The 22,753-nt window shown below is 55.1% G+C and overlaps 1 protein-coding gene across 1 annotated transcript in view; it reads right to left on the bottom strand.

Annotated features, from left to right (window-relative positions):
* CAPN2 (calpain 2) overlaps window positions 1-18,462 on the bottom strand; it is a 43,853-nt gene extending 25,391 nt beyond the window's left edge. Inside the window, exons 1-2 of the mRNA XM_040985742.1 lie at window positions 18,133-18,462; window positions 14,360-14,429 (exon numbers count right to left, since the gene is read on the bottom strand). Coding sequence (XP_040841676.1) covers window positions 14,360-14,429; window positions 18,133-18,369 — 307 coding nt within the window. The 5' untranslated portion in view covers window positions 18,370-18,462. The remainder of the gene's footprint in view (window positions 1-14,359; window positions 14,430-18,132) is intronic.
* Window positions 18,463-22,753: the final 4,291 nt, after the last annotated feature.

Genomic DNA, 22,753 nt, shown 5'->3' with positions numbered 1-22,753 from the left:
AAGGTAGGGGTGTGTGTGTGACCCTGGCTTTCCAGTAGATTAAAGTAAATAAGTAAATAGTAAAAAAGAAAAAAAGACAGATGCAGTAGTTTGTGTAAGAACCACACCCTGGTAGTGCTTTGGTTAGGAGGATCAAATTCCCTTTTTCCAAGCAGAGACCTTATAGGACTATCCAATTGCAACTCAAATTTAAGACTACAGGGAAGCCAGCTGGCAGCTTCTATATAGTGTCTTTAACATCTAACACCTGTCGGTTCAGGAACTAGGAAAGTTCGTCACCTGCTAAGCCACGCCATTAGCCCAGGCGCAGCACTGTCTGCCACAGCTCAGCCCAGGCACAGCCTGGAGCCTAGGGCCGAGCCAGGAGGAAACAAGAGCCATGAGCACTTTGCAGTCAAAGGTCTCCCAAGTTTTCCATTAGTTTTTCAATTTCCGGAACTGAGTAGGGCAGAGGCCACTTGGAGAATGTCCTGGTGTTAATGAAAGTGGGACCATTTGAAATTCCGTTAGATATTTCTGGTTCCTTATTTCCTCACTACAGTGAGCAACTAAGCCAAGAAGTGCCCTGAATCTCTACGTATGTCACCTTTCTCAGGAACAGCTTATAGTGATCCTAACAGCGGCGTTCCCAAGGTGCTACTGTGGGCCAAGCCCTGAGCATGATGCCTTACAGGCAGGGTCACAATTATGTCATTGCATGGTCATAAACCAGCTCCAGGTGCTACCATGACACTCCTATTTCACAGCGGAGTAAAGGTCCCAGCTAATGAGTTGCTCCCGGGTCTGGCCACTTGTGCAAAGCACACGTTTTCCAATGGATGAGCTAACTGGTCTCTACAAACAGGCTGATGTCACTTCAAAGGCCCTTGTCTTGGGGATGTTTGTCCTTGGTAGGCAACTTGACATTACAGACTTGGGACTGGCCAGTGTTGTCTCCCCAAGGGCCTTCGCACTCCACCTGGATGGCTGCTGACTGACCTGGGACTTCCTTCTCCTGACAAGGACTCCTGTTATACAACCTCAGCAGCTGGAGCCTCCCGCAGTGCACCTGGCCCATACCAACGTCAGAATCCACCTTCCCTATAATGATTTCTGGAAACTCCTCCTCTGTGACTTGTTCCTTCCTGGGGGAGTTCACTGGCTGGAGAAGTCCCTGGAGTCTCCTTGGGCAGAGCTGGATTGGGGCAGTTACAACATGGGTTGTACAGAACCAAGGCTGGCTGGTTCCAGCACACTGTGAAACTCCCACCTGGCTTCCAGTGAGTTTTCCACCAGTAAGGAGACTGCCTGGGTGCAGAATCTGTTTACCCTGCTTATCTGCTGCTAACCTCATCATCCACAATGACTGCATTTATGCCAGAGTGGAAACAATTGTCCTGAGGACCAGAGCACCTGATGCTGCCCAGTTGCTGTGCCAGGGCTAGGCTCCACCCTCCATCCTGCTCTCTCTGGGAGCTCAGCCAGTGGGGAGAGCTAGGAGTCCCCAAGAGGGGACTGCTCTGGCTTAGACCACCATTCACCCCCACTCTTAAAATTGGCCCATGCCCTTGCCTTAAAAATATATTACTCCCTTTTCAGTTGCTTATAAATTTAACATAAAGCAGTGGTAATAGGATAAAGTATATAAGAAAACATGAAATATCAAGCCTAGCCAGAGACAATACCCAAAAGGGAAGGGAGCCCAGCTGATCAGATACTAACTATGTGTAGAGCTACCACACTGGCAGCAGTACAGAGCTGGGTCTAAGTATACAGACAGGTCCTTGGAAAGCTTCCAAACATAAGGATTCAATCAGGAGAATCATTCTGGAATGCAAGTAAACTGAGTGTCCATGTCAGAAAAGAAAAAGAAAAAACCAGTTGTGGGTCATCTTGTCACAAGGACCAACTTCAAATAGAATATCTATAGGTCAACGTTATGCTTACATATGTATCTTCATGTACATATGATTTACACATTTGGGCTGGAACCTCAGTGAGTAAGTTAAGCCTCTGCCAGCAGGGCTGGGACCCCATATGGGCACTGGTTTGGGTCCTCAGTGCTTCACTTCTGATGCAGCTCCCTGCTAATATGTCTGGGAAAGCAGTGGAAGGTGGCCTGCTCCTTGGGCCCCTGCATCCGTACGGGAGTCCTAGCAGAGGTTCCAAGCCCTGGGATGAATCAGCAGATGGAAGATCTCATTGCTGTCTCTCTGTAAATCTGCCTTTCAAATGAATAAATCTTTAAAAATATAATAGGCACATTCATAAATGTAGTAAACCTGGCTATCTGTGGTTTTTATACATCAAGGTTTACATAATGTACTTTATTTATACTTTCACGTTTGTATATTTCATATAAATACAGATCCACTTATGAATCCATACACATCCTAGAAGAGACAACAGGAGAATGTGTAGTAAAATCTCAGAGTGGAGATAGGTTATCTCATAACAGTCTGGAAGCTATACAATTTTAAAGTGACAGGTTAATATTTAAGTTCAAATGATAAGATAAATTCAACGATATTAAAGTGAAAAAATTACATAGTAAAATCCACAACATGCAACATCCAAGTGAAAAAATCAAATGGGAAAATATGTGCTGCTCAACCCGCAGGGTTTTACCCTTTTTTCTAGGGTAAAAAGAGAAAAGGGGCTGGCACTTACTAGAAAAACAAAGAGTATATACACAGAGCTAACAGAAAAAGCCAAAACAGCCACTCTTAGCGAGCTTAGAAGATCCTCACCTGGGGGCAGGGGTTTGTCCGAGCACCTGTCCTGAGTCCTGGCCACTCCATGCTTCAGATCCAGTTCCTACCACGTACCCCCCCCCCTTTGGATCCAGCTTCCTATTCACGTGACCCCCCGCTTTGGATCCAGCTTCTAGCCCATGTGTCCCTGCTTCAGATCCAGCTTTCTGTCCACTTGCCCCTCTTTCAGATCCAGCTTCCTATCCACATGCGTCTGCTTTGGATCCAGCTTCCAGCCCACGTGTCCCTGCTTCAGATCCAGCTTCCAGCCCACTTGCCCACTCTTCAGATCCAACTTTCTGTTCACTTGCCCCCCTTTCAGATCCAGCTTCCTGTCCACTTGCCCCCGCTTCGGATCCAGCTTCCTGCCCACATGCCTCTGCTTTGGATCCAGCTTCCTGCCCACGTGTCCCTGCTTCAGATCCAGCTTCCTTCCAGCAGAGCACAGCCAAGCACTTGGGCCCCTGCCACTTCTGGAGGAGACCTGGCTGGAGCTTCAGGCTATTCACTTTGGACTAGCTCAGCCACACCTGCTGTGGCTAATTGAGTGAACCAGCAGATGAAAGACCCTTTTCTCAGTCAATTTGCCTTTCAAACAGATAAATACATCTTTAAAAAAAAAGTAAAAATAAAAAAAGGGGCATGCATCCGCACTCAACACACCAGAGTGTAAAGTTAAAACTATACTCAGACACATTTTCCATCTTTCCGCTGACAAATCTCAAACTGTGGCTGCTGCAAAGGCTGGAGGAGGTGACCTTTTTACGGGCACTCTCCATGCAGGCCACCTGCCCTCAGCACCTCCTGTGCCCAGCGCTAGCACCTGCAGGAACCTGTTTACATGCACTCAGAGGACACACAACAGTGCCACCCAGCACCGTCATGACAGCAGCCAGCCGGAGAGACAACCCAGTGCCGCTCACTGTGGGATGGGAAATGTGGCACGGTCCATCAGCAGTGAAATCTGCAGCTCTGAAAGGGACCCAAGCTGCTATCTGTTGTCGGGAAGGGAGCACAAAGACCCATGGAGGAAAACCAAGCACGGCCCATTGCAGTGTGCATGGTGTGCCCGAAAGAAAAAAGGGAAAACCAAAAAGGAAAAAAAGAGGGGGAGGAGGTGGGGGCACGGCATACTGTCTGCCTTTGGTGATGCATGATGTCACATCTAAAAGACCTTCGTGATGGTGTGTAACAGCGAGCATGCCTTTTGTGTGCGCACACCATCGCTTCCTGACTGCAAGCCCCCATCTATGATCCTCAGCGTAGCACAGGATGATGTCAGTACTGAGTCCAAAAGGATGGCTTCTTCTCAGTTACCCCAAAATCTATACACTTCTTTGGAGGCACCAAGTCCTTGAAACAGGAACGACCAGTCATCCAGCTTACTCCAACATGTGTCTTGTGTCCTGTAGAAACTGGAACCTCAAGAAGCAAAGAAGGAGTCCCTGAGAGAATGCTCCATGGGCAGGGAAGCTTGGAGAATGCACAGCTAGCCAGGTTGGGTGCTGAAACTCCCCAGAATCACCCAGGTTTGTGAACCCTGGGGGTAGGGGATACAGTGGGGTTTGGGTTGCCTGGCCCAGGTCCCAGGGCCCACCTACTAGGTGGGTGTTGAATTCGTGAGACCCAGGAGTGGGGAACCTGGTGATGCTTGGGATGCCTGGCCTGGGTACTTAGACTTGCCTGCAAGAACATGTCCTACTTAATGAAAAAGGTAGAGCAGTGACACAGGCCCTGTTGTAAAAGGAGAATATGGCAGCACATTTGGTGCCATAGCAGAGGGAGAACAGAACTAACTGGGCAAATACCCCAAACAGTGACAGCAACAAATCTTGGTGAATGGAACCAATGGACATTGGGAGGGTGACATCATCCTCGGATTGGTGAAATTGGCAGCATTTCACCAAACCACCTGGAAAGAACCCTCAGAATACGTACACATTGAAACTCTGGGTTGATACGAGGTGACGGTTCCTCATCCCTGGCTACTGGGACATGTGGAAAATTATGAGTGGTTTCCACCTTTGTCTCTCCTCTTCCCCCAGAAACAAGAAATAGCAAATTTGGGAGCAATTTTCCCTAAACCTTGATCCTTCCTACCCTGATAAATCATGTAATCATTATAAAAATTACATATATATATGTATATGTATATAATATTACATATATAAAATAAGAGAATAAGGAGTCCTTGAGAGAACGCTCCATGGGCATTGGAGGGAAGCTTGGAGAACGCGAAGCTAGCCAGGTCGGGTACAGAAACTTCCCAGAACCCCCTAGAAGCTCATGAGCTTGGAGAATGGGGTCAAGGCAGCCCGTTTCTCAAACTTGCAGGAGCCTAGAACCCCTTTGCTGACACTGCACATACACAGAGCTCCCCGGGGGTTCAGTTCTTCCATGGCTCTGGAGCTGACATGAGCATCCCTCCCTGGCCTGCCTGTAACAGGTGCAGCCCCTGGGCAGCACATAGGCTGTGTTCTCCATTCCCGAGCCCTCCTCTCTCTGGACTGCCTTTGCCTACCAACAGGTTGTTGCTTTGCTATGCGATGTGCGTCAGGGTTCGCCCCCCTCTGGCAGCTCCTAGTGCTCTGTGGAATGAGGTGTGGCCCAGGTAAACACTAGTGGGCTCTGTCTGCGTCTTAGAATGTTCTGACTCATCATGTCTCATTCGCTCTCCTGCCGCATCTTGGCCTCCATCTGGGGGCAGTACCTGTTTCTGCCTGGTCGCTGTAGGGCTGATCTCTCCTGTGGCAGACTGCCGCCAGTCATGTCCATGACTAAAGGTGGCAGACAAGGCCACCAGGAGAGCTTCTGGCTGCAGATGCTTGGGGACACAGGTGGCCACTGCTCCCTCCAGGCTGTCCCCAGAGCCTGCCAAGCTTCCGTTCTAGAGGACACTCTGTTAGCATAGCATGAGCAGCCAGATCAAGAGGGGCAGCCTGCAGGATTGGGTGTGGGGACCTCCTGTCCCCTGCAATCCCCAAGCCTCCCCTGTGTCTGGTCTTCCTCCCACATGGCGGGCCCACACTCAGCTTGCAAATATCCCTGGGAATGGGAATCCCTGGGTTTAAGTGCGCTGATGTGCACCTGCTGGAGGGTTGCCAGGACAAGTAGTGAGAGGTGGGATTCTGGGGGTTGGCTACTAGCAGGGTTAGAAGACATCTGGCAAGGAGAGGTGGCCCTGAGCCAGGCTGGCCTCCCTGTCATCCTCTGGGGTTAGCACTGAGATTGCCTGCCTTCCTTAGGGTCCCTGCAACAGACCTGTCTTGCTACAGGCTGGGGTCCTATCCGTTCCTTCCAAAGGGCCGTCTGCACCTGCCCGCATACCTTCTGCCTCCAACCATGTAGGCAGCCCCTCTCTCTCCCGGTCCCAGGGACACTGGGCTCTTGGCTGGCCCCTCATTCCCCCTTGTGTTCCTTTTGTTCCTCTAGGTCGGCCCCTGGCATTGCCCTTCCTGAACCCTTCCCCTGTGAATCCAGATCCAGGCACCGCTTGGCCACACATGCCAGGAGGCGGGCACACCACACGGACAGGCTTGTCACCCTCCAGTGGCCCGCAGGGCAAGGGGGTATTCTGGGCAGAGGCGCTGCTCAGCCAGGTGGTGAAGGGTCCCAAGCAGGTGGGCCGATGCACTATCTCCCTGTTCTGGCTGACCCCTCACTGCCAGGCACAATGCAAGTGGCTCCATAGGTACCCAACGGGCACACGTGGCCTAAATGTCAGGTAAGACAGACTGTCTTATGCATGTGTGGGGGGATGGATAGGGGCTAAGCTAAGTTTCACAGGAGGGGGATCTAACAGCCTCAGCAGCAGTCCAGGGTTTATACCCCTAGGTCCTGCCCAGACCCTGGGAACTTCACAGGTGGGCTCAGCCTCCCTACACCATCCCCCGCCCCCAGGACAGTCCTCTCTGCTCCACACCGGCTAGTCACCCAGTCAGGTAACCTCAGGCAGTAAAACCTTCACAACCTTCTCCCACGAAGCTAGAGGAATGTTACCTTATTCTCACTCAGCCAACCCTCTGTCCTGGGGATGCGGGAGGAAGGGAAGAACTGGGCCCAGTGCCCCTAGAAGCCCCAGGCTGAGTACAGATCGCTCGCTCAGCTCTCAGGCTTTCCTGGACTGGCCCACCTGGCCTGGCAGGGGCACGATCTCCATTCAGCCATGCCCCATGTTTTTCCCAGCCTGAATGCCTGGGCATGCACTCTGAGGTTCTGCCTGTTGCAATGGATGCCTCACCTCATTGAACCTTGCTACCTTGCCAACCACTGTTCTAACTGTATCCCGTTAGAATTCTTTCTTGCGCCAAGACAAGAACTTGCTCCATTCATGTCCACTAGCAAGCAGATCATAGAATGGGGTCTGTCCCTGTAGCCCGGGCCTCTGCAAACTCCTTGGAAGTAACCGAGGAACGGTTCCAAATAAGAGGCAAACTGAGGAATGGGATGAGCACCAGGAGCTACAGGTGCACACCAGGGGCAAGCTTGCACCCAGGGACCACCCTGGGGACCCTCAGCCTGAGCCCCATCACGGTCCACCCTAGAACAAGGCCAGCTTTGCAGTCTCTTCTCTGCTCTGCCCCCACAGAAGTCACAGCCAGAGGAGGGCCAGCACCCCCCTACCCAGCCCAGGCTCTGGTCTGCCCTGGGAGCCTTACCACCTGTTCTTGAGCTGTTCGCCAATGGCTTAGCTACCCGGGGCACCTGCTGGCCTCAGCTGCCTGCCTTGATTCCAAATTTGTACTCTTTCTGCCCTCGCACTTGTCTGGGGCAAAGCAGGCTCCACTGAGATCTTTGGCTCTTTAAGCACAGCTGTCTCCTCTTGGATAAAAAGTTTTGCTGCCTGAAGCTGGCACCCCCTCCTCAGGCTTCTCTGGAAGCCCTCCCTGACCCCAGGAATTTGGAACCTTCTCCCAAAACACCCAAGCCTCAGACAGGACCTGGCAACCAACTCGGAACCTGCCAGGCCTTCCTCTGAAGATGCCGCTCCCAGGCAGACCTGATGAATGCCCCGTTATGCTCCAGGGTCCCTTCTGGAAAGGTGAATTCATTCAGACCTGGGCAGTACATTTCCAGAGCCGTGGCCTTGGCATTGGGTCCCCAAGGGTCAGCCCTAGGCATGGGCTGCAGCCACTAGGGGGCCATGTGACTCATACTTGTGGTGCTTGTGGCTTTTCCAAAACATTTATGTTTTTGAGTCTTCTCCCACCCACCACCGTCTTTCCCTCATAAACAGGAAAGTGAAGTAGAGCCAGGACACCACCCAGGAAGTCTGGGGTATGCTGGGCTTCTAATGCACCTGTCCTCACTGTGACTGACCCAGGCAGACGGAGTCTGCCCAGTCACAGCCCCACCTGGGTCTGCAGTGGATGATACAGCGATCACTGTCCCAAGTCATCGATTCTGGGGTGAGCTCTTACACCCTGGACCCAGGTGTCACCAGATCGGAACCTTCCTGAATTCCAGGTGTGGGTGTCTGACATGGGATTCAGGCCGGGCACTGTATGACGCACCTGCTTAGTTACCGCCCGGAAGAACCAGTGAGACAACGGAGCTGAAGGAGACTGATGCCTGCATTCCCAGCACACCCAGCCACTCTGTGGTCTCCAAGGCCACCTCGAGACCTGAGATGGACCCCAGGGTCTCTCCCACGTGTGATTTTAGGAGACACCTGGGTCAGGAAGCTGAGGAGACAGCCGGGCCTGCCAGGGCTGCATTCTCATGGCAGGGTGGGGAAGGGAGGATTTCCTCCTCTGTGGCTGGCTGACCAGAGGTTGGGCACTCTCTCCCACCAGCTCAAACATCCCAGTGACGTGCCCCCCTCCACCCGACCCCAGCCCCATGGACTCACGGGGTCCCCCAGTCCTACACTACTGCTTCCTAGTGGTGGCTTGGTTGGGCTGCACCTGCCTAGTGATCTCTGTTGGTCCCACCTCCAGGCTCCCAGGGTCCAGTGATTGCCCCCTCCACAGGAGTTCTGGAGGTGGGTCCTCCCATCCCCTTTCCACTGGGGATCTTTGGCAATGCATTTGCAACCATTCCACCCGCAGGGTGGAGGTCAAGACTGCTGCTCAGCACCATGCAGTGCACACGCCAGCGCGCCCCAGGGGAACTGATGCAGCACCATGTGTCAGCCGGGCCATGGCTAGGCAGCCTCGCTCTGTCTCAAGTCTTCGCAGTTTGAGTTTCATTCCCTTGGGAGCTTAGCTTCCAGATGACAGCCCGACCCACACACTAACAGCTGCCCCTGGCAGCTTCTTACCCTCCCCTGAGACAGTGACTACTTAACACCCGTCCTGGGCAGCGCTGGCAGGGGAGGGTTGCCCTGCAGGAAGCACACGCCCATGACACACCAGGCCTGGGGGAAGACAGCTGATGAGTGGCCCTGGGCCGTCCCCCAGTTACTCACTGTGGCCTGTGGCAGAGCCCAGAACAAGAGGTTCCAGGAGGGGAGTTCCCTGCCTACACATACCACCTCCTGTGTGTAGCAGGGGCTAGGGGCAGGCCCTGAACTTGACCCACATCCCAGCTGTTATTGTGCCAGGCTGTAGCCTCTCCTGGTTCTCTCTGCCCTGCCCACCATCCCCCAGCAGGATGCTGGGGCCAGCGTGTCCCCAACCCCCACCCCTCCCCACACTCGCATACTGGATGACTCAGGTAGTGACTGCAGTAGCGAAGCTTGTTCCTTTTTCATCTGTGTGCTGCCCCTGCAGGGCTGTGGCCCCACGGTCACTCCCGGATACCATGGTCCTCCCACACCGTCCGCCCCCATGGTGCCATCACAGACCCCAAAGGAGAGGGGGAGTGGGGCAGGCTGGTATGTACTCTACATCTGCTGACTTGTCTCTGTGCACTTGGCCTTGGTGTGCCGAGCTCTCCATGCCTTATCCTACTTCATCCTCATGCTTGCCCGCCCCCAGGTAGACACCATCATTATTCTCATTTCATGGACAAAGAACCAAGGCTTGAGAGGCTAATGAAATGACAGCGCTCGTGAGCGGCAGAGCTGGGAGGCCAGCCCCTCACTCCGGTTCAAGCAAAACCTCGCTTCTGACGCTGATGCTTAACAGGCTCTGACGGGCACCTGTGCCTCACACACAGGACTCTGCCAGGAGGCCAAATCCTAAAGCCCAGCTTTCTGCTGAGCCACCCTGCATGCAAGTGGCAACAAACGACAGTCATTATATCCATCACATGGCAAGTGCAGCCACACATGGCCAGCGGCTCCCACACCAGAGGCTGCAGGTTCAGAACATTCCATCACTGCTACCTATTCCATTCCAGTGCCAGTTAAGAGTTGGCCTCAGCACACACCTGCTGGCCAGGCCAAGCTGGGGCGATGTCTGATATCTCTTCCCTTTTCAGCGCTGCCGGCCAGAACTCCTGCACACCTCACGCCAACTCACTTCTGAATGCCCCAGAATGCCCCTCTAGGGCTAGGGCCACGGAGCACTGAACAGGACAAAGTACCCAGCACCTTGGAGCAGAGATAGTCTTGCTCACAAACCTGAGTCTAGCAGGAGCTTGGAGTGGTGGAAGGTGTAGGACAAAGTGGCAGGTTTCAGTGTCACAGAAGCTCTTAGAAGGATCTAACCTAATCATCTCAGACAAGAGCACTGAGGCCACGCCGGGACAACAGCCCCTTGAATTTCTGGAGGATTCCCCGGTGCAGTGCACCCACCAAGGGTGTTGGCCTGCATGGCTGGGAAGGCAGCCTCTCCTTACAGATGCTGCTCTCCTCACCGTGGGGCCGTGCTCATTAAACCCATCATCAACTGAATAAGCCCGCAGATAAAAATGCATTTACTATGCCTCTCACCTAAAATGAACTCAGAGCATTTACTACAGCCAAAGCCTCTGACACAGTGCAGACCATCTCCTGGACAGTTCATTACAGGCTTCCCCGGTGATGAGAGCTGACGGTCACCTGCTGAGGATCTCGAAAGAGACTCATGCCCACCACTAGCCCAGGGACAAATTCGAAGTAAGAGTATAGTTGCTGCTAAATGCGTATCAGTCTTGCTCCTAATCCCTTGTGTGTGCTTTCACATCCCTCTCGCTTTCAAATAAAAAAGTAATTATTTAAATTTTTTTAAATTTGAAAGGCAGATTTAGAGTGAGGGAGAGACAGAGATCTTCCATCGGTTGGTTCACTACCTAAATGGCCAGAGCTGGGCTGGTCTGAAGCCAGGAGCTTCTTCTGGGTCTGCTACACGACTGCAGAAGACCTAGCACCTGAGCCATCCTCTGCTGCTTTCCCAGGTATATTAGCAGGGAGCCAGATCAGAAATGGAGCATCTGGGACTCGAACCAGCACACATGAGATGTCAGTACAACAGGCAAATGCTTAATTTACTACACTACAGACCCATTCTCTAGGTAGATCTTTTTTATACAGGTCAAATCATCTGAAGTTAGGAAGGGTCTATATTCCCATTAAACAGGAGTGAAAACTGAGGCTGGGGATGCTGGGTCACCTGCCTGAAGTCACAAAGGCAAATGATGGTGGAAGTGCAGTACCAGAAATTTCACTTCTGTTGTATTTCTCCCCTTGACTCTGCCCCTCCCACCCTGCTGCACCCAGGAACCAGACACCTCCTTTGGGTGTTCTGGAGCCAAGGATGGGGGCTCAGGGATGGGGTTATGGGGCTTTGGGAAACTCAGGCTGTACTGTTTCAACAGCTATGACAGCACCAGCAGCCACGGGTTCTGCTGCAGGAAGCCAGGGGCCAGCCAGGGGTCTGTACCCCATGCCTTCCCAGCAGGGGCAGCAGGCTTGTCCTGTGGGGGTGAGCAGTGGTAGAGGGGGGAGGAGAGAGTTCGCCTTTGAAGTGGGGGCCACTCCAAGTAGCAGTCAGCTGTGGCAGCGTGGTCACCACCAGCATCCACAGAGCCATACTGGGTGGCATCTGCAGGCTCTCCCAGAGGGCAGAGCATGTTGTGCTGAGTGCCCTCCTAGCAAGGGCTGGTCCTGCTCGGCCGGTGGCTGGCAGCCAGTAGCTGGCCATCAGGGCCACCCTGCAGCCATGACCCAAAGTGGTCCGGTGAAGTCCTGAAGGTGGACTGTCTGGGAAAGGGGGTGGATGCTGGCACCAACCACCGTGGTCAGTGTGATGGAGCCCTGGCTTCCTGGAGCAAGCGCCAGGGCAGAAAGTGCAGGGACAGGAGGGTGTTTCTGAGGACTGGATGGTGAGGGAGAGATGGAGGGTGGTATGAACTGAGTATAAGCATTCCCTTGCCATTGCTGGCTGGGTGGCCTTCCACGCACGCTCCCCTCTGTGTGCCTGAGCGCTCTCCGGTACATGATGGGAATGAGAATTGTCCCTTCTGAGAAGGGACGATGATGGGAGAGAATGCAGGGAGAGGCTGCCCCATGAGCAGCGTGTTCCACAGGGAACGGGCAATACTGTTGCCCAGCGTGGGACCTGAAGGTCACGCCATGGCCTTCAGAGCCTCCCCATGGGGTATGAGGGCAGTCACCAGGAGCCAGGGCAGCTTCAAGCAGCTGCTTCCCAGGGGCCTCTGGGGCCTCACTTGCCCCACCTGCCCTCCCTGTGTTCAGAAGAGTCTAAGGCTCCGGCTGGTGACCTGGCCAGTCTTCCTGCCACAGACACAGCCCAGCCTCTTATATCTGGTCACTCTGGGGGTGTCATTGCCATTGGCCCTGTTCTGGATGCTTCTGAGCTTACTGGGATGTGGTGACGGACGCCACCCTTCCACCACTCTATCCTCCCAGATGCCACCAAGATGGGAGTTCAATAAACCACATGTCACAGACCATCATCTAACCAGACTCCCCTAAAATAGAAGGTCAAAAGGATAACCAATGGCTAATATGGCATTTGAAGCAAAGAGGCTAAACAAAAACCTTAGAAATTACAGACTAGGGCCAGCTAAGCTGCCCACCTACAACACAGGTCTGCCCTATCAGAGTGCAGATTTGGGTCCCAGCTACTCTGCTCCCCATCCAGCTTCCAGCTAAAGCATCTGAGAGGCAGCAGGGACTAGGCCCAGCCCTAGCTGTTATGGCTGTCTGGGGAGTGAATCAACAGGGGGAAGGTCTTTCCATTTCTTGGTCTCTCTCTCTCTGCTTCCCTCCTCCCCTCTTTTCCCTCCCTGTTGCTCTGCCTTTCAAATAAACACTTTTTTTTTTTTTCTAGAGAAGTTTAAAAACTTCAAGAATGTTTACATTTCACTTTGCTGTGCTGTATTCCACATATCCTTGCTCCCAGGAATGTAAGCTGTGTTAGTCTCCTCCACAAATAGCCTATTGGCATCTAAACATACCTTAAAGCTCGCCCTTAGGATAGTAATAAACTCTGAAGTAGACGTCTAGTTGGAGCATGTGGTTAGCAGGTGCTGTGTTTGTCTCGATCTGCTGCAGCCCCCCAGGGTTGTTCAATGTGTCCAGCAGATCCCTGTGTTAAAGTAGTGGGTGCTCCTGGAGCCCCAGTCATCTAGCTCTGGGTGGGCCGGTAGAGGGGAGATGGGAGGTGGGCTTCTTGCAGGTAACAATGGGCTTGGGCATCACAGCAACTTGATGGTGGTGCCAGCTCTGCCCAGCTCTGGGTTGTATTCTGTGACCCTCATGTCTTGCCTTGACCTTGCCATCCTGCAAGGCTGTGGGCCTCAGCCTGGGGCTGTCCTCAGGATAAGAAATGACAGGCAGCTTCTGGACCAGGACATGCCAAGCTACCTGGGCAGGGGGAGATGCCATACATGCCCTCATCCCATCCCAGTCTAGGGGATTAAAACCCAGAGGACCTGGGTTGGACTGAACCCCCTACTTCATCTGTGTGAGGACCTCAGCATGCCCATCCATGAAATGGAAACCACTACAGAAGAAACCTCAGCAGCAGCCCTGCGTGTCTGGCAAACAGCATACACTCATGCACAGCAGCTTGTGCCAGGCGGTCGGAGCCCGTGAGGGCCAAGGGAAGGACGTCCCATCACTGACCCACTTGCCGGGGCAGGAAGCTGGTTTTTGGCTTCTCTTGCAGGCAATTCAGGCCCCTAGTTAAAGCATACCCTCACAGCAAACACTGAGAATCGAAGTGACAGCCACAACTTGCCACCCAGGGGACTTCCCAGCAGGCCTGGGCTCTCATATCGAGGCGGCAGGAGTCCCAGACCCAAGGCCTCCCAACACTGGAGCTCGCCTTAGCACCCCCCATGTCAGGGCTCTGACTCTGGTGAACATCACAGCCTCACACAGGGCAGCGAGCTGCTCAGCTTCCTGCTGTTGTGTTGCCATGGTGACGGCCGGGAACGCCCGGGGCTCACACTTCCTCCCGCACAGTCCTGGGCTTTCTACTTCCTCCACACTGAGTCACCTTCCCGGTCCCCAGACCCCAGCCAAGTGACATTCGCGCAGTGCTCCCTGGGGGATTCTGGCCTGGGAGGCCCAGCGATCAAGCGGTGGGACACAGAGGTCCTTCAGACTTCAGGAAGCCCTGCCCAGTGCAGGGAAGTCTCCAGTGAGGCTAGAGTATAGGGGTGGGGAGCGAGGGCCACCGCCTCCAGGATGAGAGAAGTCCCGGAGCTTCTGGAACTGGCCATGTTAGCCAAGCTCTCCCTTCAGCCCACTCAGCTGCAGCCTCACAGCTTCCCCAGGGCCCATCACTCACCCAGGGCTCCTTGGCAGATGTCTGTGCGGGTGGCTCCTCCCACGATGAACTGGGGGTCCCCGCAGAGCTCCTGGGAACAAAACCCACAAGGTATTATCAGCTACCAGGTCACTGCTTCTGCACTTTGGACGGGACCCTTCCAGCTTCGCCCCTTCCCCCTGTGCAGAGAGGTCCCTATTCCACTGGTCCCCTACGGGTGGGTGGGGGCTCCACCATGGTGTTGTGTTCCACAGAGTCCGGCCCCACTGCCAGACATGGAGACCCCCTCCCCTCTGCCCTGTTCTGGTACATGAGCGGCTTTGCTTGCAGGCAATTCCTCCACTCCTACCGTGTCCCCTCTTTTTCTACATGGTACCACATTTGGAAGCATCTTGCCACCTCTTCCATGGAGCCCTCCCCCAGTCTGACTCCACTCAGCTGTGCCCATGGGTGATGCTTTGGTTTCCTCACAGGTGGGGTAGGGGCCCTTCCCTCAGCTGTGATATCTGCAACCTCTGACTACCCTGTACCTGACATTTAGCGAAGACCGTGTTGGCAGTTTGACTCATGGGATGGGTTCACACAGATTTCACAGCGGGAGGAAACTGCTCAGGGAGGTCCAGTGATGTGTCCATAGTCACACAGCTCGCGTGACAGAGACAACATTGGTTCTGAACTTCAAGCAAAGCCATGCTCCCACTCGGGCCCTAACTGCTTAGGAACAAGCTCCGAGGCTACTGCAAGCCACCTGCAGGAAGCCAGCCCTGACTCACACTGGCCCCTACAGCGGCCTCCCTGGGTGCATTTTTGAATCTGAAGTGCTCTACCCAAGCCCACAGAGGGAGGCAAGGGGCGTGGCCAGGCTCTCCTCCCCGGGCATGCAAGACTCCTGTCTGCTGAGTGCTGTACTCCCACCCTACCCCCCGTGGTGACGGGCCAGCCCGGGCCCAGCCCTGTCTCTCCTGGCACAGGCGATGCCAGCTCTTCTGCAACACAGCACATTCCCTTTACGCCATTCCCCCCCCCCCCCCCGCTAGGATCTGACTGTCCCGGGGAGCGGCAGGGACAATGGACTGCTCTTTTGCTTAGCTGGAGGCCTGGCAGCCAGCAGTCAAGAGCTTAGCCTGCAGCAGACAGAACAGCCTGGCAGCCAAGCGCCTACCGCCTGGGGATTTTCCCATCATCGAGCCTGGGGCAGCCTCTCCAGAGAAATGAAAGTTTGGCCTTTGACACTCAGAGAGCTAACCCTTGTGGCAGTGGGGAGGCAAGCGAAGGAATGGCTGTATGTCAGGGTCAGAGGCTGTAGGGATTCTGATCACTTCTGAAGCCTGGCTCTGGCCCTAGCATGGCAGCTCCGGTGGCCTCGGCCTCAGGGTCTTCATTTGCACAATGGGAGTTGGGCCGGACCTGTGGCGAGCACCCGCTGAGAGTTAAATAACAGCGTGCAAATACCATGGGCATGCCCCACAGATGCTGTCAGGAGTTGGATGGTCACTGGGCTTGAAGCCCAATGGGAGGCTGAGCCCAGGGTGCAGAAAAAAGCACTCACTACCCACTTGAAGGTGTGGTTCTCTCAGTGGGAAACAGGGGTCCTGCCCGCGCTCTCACCAGACCAGTGCCACCCCGGGATCACACAGGCTTCCTCTTAACCACGCCCTGGCCTAGGCCCCCACCCTCCCGGAGACTCCAGCCACTTCCTGCCATACCCTGCAGTCATGGGGCGGGGGGGGGGCACTCTCAGAACCACATGGGCCCTCCTCTCACTCCCTGCCAGCCTGCACCCCTACTCGCTCCTCAGGGTCCAGGGTCCCTCCTGCATCATCTCTTTCCACCTTCAACCCCTTCCTGTGTGGTGACTCAACTTGGAACACATTCCACTGAAACACACCCCAGCTGCCTTGGGCACAAAAGGCCCTCTCAGGCCCCAGATGCCGCTATACCTGCCTCCCTCCCTGCCCTCTACCCTACCGGTGCCTCCCTCCTTCTCTCTCTCCTCTCTACCCCCCACACTCTTATCAGTTGATCTTATTCCTCTACTTTACAGCCTTCAGCCATCTGGCCGTTAGCCCGGTCTTTCCATCGAAACCGCCCTGCTGCAGTCACCGATGACTCGCTGGCCTCCAACTCCAGTGGAAACGTTTTGTCCCCCTGACCTGCCCCTGGCAGTGTTGGGGCAAGGGCAGGAGGAAGCCAGGGCAGCCGTGAGCAGGCTCAAACCTGCACGGCCAGGGCACAGCCCTGCCTCCAGCCTGCATACCAGAGGGCCTCCAGCCTCCAGGTATCCAACTTCCCATGGCTTAGTTTCTGCAACCACAGTGCACAGCCTGCCTGCCTTATGCAGCGGCCAGGACATCCGGAAGTCCCGCAGGAATTCCCAGCCATTGGGGGACCTGTCTCCCCTCATTCACCTCTAAACTCTTCAGGGGCACAGGCTATATGCACTGTATACAGCAGGTATTCAATAAAGGCTCACTGAAATGAACGAAAACAGCAGCAGAGTGTGAGTTCACGATGCAATTGGCACAGTGTCATAGAAATGTGAGGCCAACACACTTTCTCATCACTTTCACGAATCTCAGTTAGCACTCAGTACTCATTCATTCGCCAGTCACCATCCTTCGGGTTTCCATATACACCCTGGGTGTTCAGTGCCAGAAGTGGAACAGGGACTATAAACTCTGCTGAGTGAATGAGTAACGCACAAGGGCAGTGGAACACAATGTGTGTGGACACGCCAGTCTCCCTCCCTGCAGCTGGGCAGAAAGGACAAATAAACAGTCACACGTACACTGTGACAGTACCAGGAAGGCTGCATCAGGTGCCAGGGAAGTGGGGAGCAGGGAGGACTCTGGCAGGTGAGAATGCCCAAGGCAGGAGAGAACTGTGGCCCACGGAGGATCCGCAAGGCGCACAGGGTGGCCGGGCCTGGTGAGCCTGGACGTCACAAGCTATTCAGGCGAGCCAGTACAGGTGCACAGGGTGAAGAGGCTCACCTGGGGTCACTTAGCAGCTAGCCAGGAAGGGTGAGCTCTGCTCCCCTCGCCCCTCCCTTCCTACTGCTCTTGGGGACCCAAAGGCTGGGCTTGGGAAGTGGAAAGGGACCCAGGGTGGCCAGGGTCATGGAAGCAGGGAGAGGCCGACTCCCCGCTGAGCCTCCTAGTGTGGGTGTAGGGGGGTCCTGTGGCATCTTGGGGAAGAATGGACGCAAAGTTGTCCCAAGGCCAGGGAGAGTTGGAAACCCTGAAAGGGTGGGCCAAGGGCCCCTGCAGTTGTGAGGGTGCGGCTGTGAGGCCCCCAGGGGAGGACTAGGGGCCAGCGGGATGACAACGAGGACCTGGCTCCTGGGAGCACTTCCTGTCCTCGGTCAGTGACCAATGGAAATGCCGAGGAGTGGAGGGCTCCACAGCGCCTCTTCACAGCTCCAGGGGAAGGTAACGGCCCCTCTGTGCTGAACGGACCTTAGTCAACGACAGCGGCCCAGCACGCAGACCCAAGGCTGGCGTCTCCTGCCCGCCTCTTCCCCGCAGCCCCTCCTTGCCGCAGCCCATGGCTTCCTTGCGGCCTCCGGGGAGCCACCCGGGTTTTGGCGAGGTTCCAAAGCAGGGGAGCGGGTGCCCCGGTGGGCGTGCAAGCGTCCCAACCGCAGCTCGGGAGGGTGCAGAGGGTGAGAGCGGGAGCTGGGCCTCACGCAGGCAGCAGCCCGTGCGTCCTGGCGCTCTGGACAGCTTCGGCTCCCCGCCCACTCCCGCACCCTGGCGCCCCGGGTCCGCCTGCCCGCGCCGCGCGCCTCCTACCGTGGGTCGCTTCCACTCGATGCCTCGGGTCTTGCTGGAGTAGGGCCCCAGCTCCTTGAAGCCCAGGGAAGGGGCCAGGGCCGGGAAGCACGGGTCCTGGAAGAGCGTCCCGGCCTCCAGGCACGCGTCCCGCAGCGTCGCGTAGTCTTGGTTCAAGTACTTGACGGCCCTCTCGTGCGAGCCCAGCCCTTGGGCCGCCTCCCGGTCCCGGGCAAGCCTGGTTGCGATGCCCGCCATTGTCGCGGCGTTGAGCGGGGAGCCAAGTGGGCGGCGGAGCGGAATGCGGGCGCGCAGCGCTCGGCTGGGGCGCGGCCAGGGCCCGGCGCGCGGAGCGGACTGCGGGCGCCGCAGCTGCGGGCGATGATTCACCACGGGGAGCGCCGCGGCCGCGGGGTGTGGCCTCGGCCGCTCCCGGCCTGCTCGGCGCCGGCTCCGGACGCCGCCAGCCCGGGCCTACGGAGCGCAGAGCCGGTGCTGCCACCTGCGGACCGCGCGCGGCTATGGCGTGGCCCTGCGCGAGCTGGACGGAGGCAGCGGCTGGGCAGCTCCGGGCAGGGAAGGCCGGCAAAGCCTCCAAGAGGCACCCAGAGTCTGTAGAGGTTCGGGGTCAAGCTGGCTTCCGTTCCTTGGCCTGCCAACAACTCCATGGAGAGGGAGCTGCTTGCCAATCGTCCCATTTTACAGATGAGAAAACTGAGTCTTGAAGCCACTAACAAGACATAATCCGGCGTGACGCTCCTAGTCACGGGCAGACCCGGGATTGTAAACCGCCACAAATCACAATGCTTCAGTGCTAGTCAGCTGCCGGGCCACCAATAGGTTTGTGCCACTGGGGGTCGGGGAGGTCTTCTTGATTAAATTTAAGCCTCAAGTAAACAGCATGTAAATACTGCATGAGGCAGAAGAGTATTTCCTAAATACCAGCACAGTGATGCCCTGTTTGCCTGAAGCACAAATTTAGCTGGGAGTATTAATTAAGTGGAGAAAAGTTCTTAGAATAGCTGGCCACACAGGGAAACAGGTGTGTGCAGAGGCTCGGCCTGGCAGGGTGGGGGTGCCCTGTACACCTATGGAGAAGGGTGTGCATTTCCCTGGATAGCTGTGCGTTGTGGGGAACAGTGATCCTTGTTGTGTGTGTGTTGCTGGGGGGTACTCTTACCCTCCGTTCCACCCCAGGGAGGTGTCTAGCAAAGTCTGAAGGTTTTATATAAGCTAAAAATTTTAAACAGGATTTAAGAGAATGAGAGCCCATCCATTGGTTTATTGGCCCCAGATGCCTGTTGTTGGGAGTTGGACCAAGGCCGAAAGCCAGGAGCAATCCACCCAGGTCTCCCACGTGGGAGGCAGGGACCTACTTAGTTGAGCCTTTGCCGCGACTAGATGGGAAGCTCGCGGCGGGGACTGAATGCAGGCACTCCGGCGTGAGGCTGGGGCGTCTTCACCGCTAGTGCCCTCCTGGAGAGTCCGCTACTCTCCCGCTGGGGCATGGGCTGTGACTGGCTTCTACTGACTCCGCCTGGTGACAGGACTGCCCCGTCCCCGAGGAGGAGCCTGCGTTTGTCCACTTCCTCACTTCCATAGCTTTTTCTTCAAGGGGTGGACATTGTGGCACAGTGGGGACCGTGTCTGCTTGCAAGGTCTGCATCCCACATGAAGCTGCCGGCTTCTCTGCCTCTGACCCAGCTCCTGCGGAAGCATCCTGGGGGCAGCAGATGATGCTCAAGTCCTTGGGCTGCTGCAGCTGCCCACGTGGGAGACGGGATGGGGTTTTGGGTTCCCTGACTTGGTCTAGATCAGCCCTGGGTGCTGTGGACATTTGGAGAGTGAACCAGCAGATGGACAATCTCTTTCTGTCCCATTGCCTTTCACGGTGAACAGTAGACAAAAACCCACTTTACTCCATCTAAATGTTTGTCTTCTCATTTGAGTTTGTTATAACACACATACCTCGTTCCCTCATTTAATTGAGTTAAATGAAACCTTTGACTCATGTTTATTTTTTACCTGAGTGATTCATGCTATTCTACCCCTTTTTAATAAAAGATTTATTTTTATTGGAAAACCAGATATACAGAGGGGAGGAGAGACAGAGAGGAAGACTTTCTGTCTGTTGGTTCACTCCCCAAGTGACCTCAATGGTTAGAACTGCGCCAATCCGAAGCCAGGAGCACTTCCGGGTCTCCCACGTGGGTGCAGGGTCCCAAGGCTTTGGGCCATCCTCGACTGCCTTCCCAGGCCACAGGCAGGGAGCTGGATCAGAGGCAGGGAAGTGGGGCTGCCAGAATTAGAACTGGCACCCATATGGGATCCTGGCGTGCACATATGGGATCCTGGTGAGTACAAGGCGAGGACTTTAGCTGCTAGGCTGCTGCGCTGGGTCCATGTTATTACCCTTTAAAAAACATTATGTGTGATCACCCGTCCACCTCTGCTAGTCCTTGACCAAGTGTCCGTGGTTGTCTGCCACTTTGGCCAAACTTGAGTTGGATTTCTCTCTTTCCTACTCACCTCTGAGCACTGCTTGCCCCGAGCCTAAGCAACACGGAAGAGCAGAGCCCCTGCCCGTGGATCAGCTCCACAGGGAGGTTTGGTTCTGCGCACTTCCTCGGTCATCTCCTTCAAAGATTCTGCCCGGCCCTGCAGCAGGAGACCCCCGTTCTGCTGCTTTGGGGAGCTCTTCCCAGATGAGTGGCTTTCTAATGAACATTGCTCCAGATGACACTGTCCATCTGCAGCTTGCACTGGGCATCCCTGGGCATCCCTGTCCACGCCTGGGCTCTGAAATGGAGACGCAGGCAGGTGTTTCTGGCAGGTGGTTTTCTGGTGCGAGACGCTGATATGAAGCCATCACGAGGAGAAGACAGAACTGGTCCTTTCCTGGGAGGTGTTCATTGGCCCCACTGTCTGATTTCCCCTGGACCTACTCTGAGCTGGAGCCTGGGAGAAAGCCCAGCCACTTGCCCAGTGTTCATCCACCTGTGGCCTTGCCCATCTCTTCACGGACAGCTCACCTCTGGAGGAAGTACCTTCTCTCCAGGCAGCTGGAGGTGGTGGCTCCCTCCCAAGTTCTTTCAGCAAATGACTGGGGCAGGGTGGAGCTGTCATCCTGTCATCCAAGCTAAGCCAGAAGCTGCACACAGCCCGCAGGCAGAAGAGCCTCCTGGCTCACCCCGGACTTCCTCTCCCTGGCCCAGGCAACGCCCTCTGTGGTGCAGCTTTGGCAGCAAGCCTCGCCAGGCGCCCGGGACTCTGCAAACACACCCGGTGCTTCCTGTCTGTCCCCACGCAATGGACAAGGCTGTTCGCAAGCTGGGTGCACGCTGCTCCTTCCACTCCCCACAGCCCCGCTCCCACCCGGTGTTACCTTGCTGCACCTGGCAAGACTCTCTGTGCACACACAATGCCTTTTACTAGGGAGCGTAAGACACAGGCCCACACTCCACCCGCCCTGCAGTGGAAACCCTTCCTGCAGTGAGTCATCCAGCTCTGGGGGCGGCTGGTGAATCAGCAGCAGCCGGATTACCCCAAACCACCCAGGCCTGGCTCATGGCCCTTGGAGCAAACAAAAAGAGACAAAAAAGAAATGAGGAGCGCGGGGAGGGAATCTCAGGGCTGTGACAAGGAAATCTCTGCTAGAAATCATTTTTAATGTCTGTGAGAAAGAAATTACTGGGTTTTCAAAGTAAGGTGCATAGCTGTGATTGGATAGGCAGCTAGCCTAACAGTTTGCAGATGTGTGGAAAGATACGTACAGTCAGATAGGTTCCATGCATCTGGAAAGCCTTAAGGGTGGCTGACACAGCTGGAGCAAACACGGGACGATTGTAACCCAGCAGTGCTCACTCAGTGAGGAACCAGGGAGGGGCCTGCGTGCCAGGGAATAAGTCACTTGCTGTGCCCGCCTGCCCACCAGGCACCTTCTCGTTTCACTGCACTTCTTCAGTCTGAACTAGCCTCGGAGTGGACAGGTGACACTATTCTGCACAATATTCCCTGAGGATTTGATACATTTTTAAATTAAACTGTAATAGTTAGACATGTTTATAGGCCACAGTGTGATATTTCAAGACTATTTGGACTAAACAACCTATTGTTATTACAACAAAAATGCCCAGGCCAAACCAGCGTAAGCCAGCGTAAGCTTGTGGTTCCACAGTTCCCCAGCCTGAGATCCACAGGCCCCCCTGGTTTGGCCTCTGGCCGTGGTGTTCTTGCTGACTAAGCCTTTAGCCAGGCACAGCATGACAGAGTGAGAGAGGCGTGTGTGTGCTTGTGTCTGCGTGGTCTCTGCTTAGCAGCCACTTGGAGGGAACTGCAGGGCCTCCACCCTAAGGACCAACTCACTCACTCTCCAGGGCCTTCCCAGAGACGCCAGGATTGGAGAAAGCTTCCATCTGGATCCTTGAGAAGGTTTTCAACATTCAAGCAGGTACCCAAACCGTGCTAACTTTATTTCATGTGAATTGATGAAATCGTGGCGATTTGCATCTCCATCTCCCTGTCCTTCTCTGAGGTCATCATTTTTTTTTAAAGATTTATTTAATTTTTATTGGAAAGTCAGATATACAGAGAGGATGAGAGACAGGAAAATCTTCCATCCATTGATTCACTCCCCAAGCCA

The sequence above is a fragment of the Ochotona curzoniae genome, unplaced genomic scaffold (genome assembly GCF_017591425.1).
Source record: "Ochotona curzoniae isolate NIBS_2020 unplaced genomic scaffold, NIBS_Ocur_1.0 contig_430, whole genome shotgun sequence".
In the NCBI taxonomy this organism is placed as follows: Eukaryota; Metazoa; Chordata; class Mammalia; order Lagomorpha; family Ochotonidae; genus Ochotona; species Ochotona curzoniae.
This window is presented reverse-complemented; position numbering and strand designations above follow the sequence as displayed.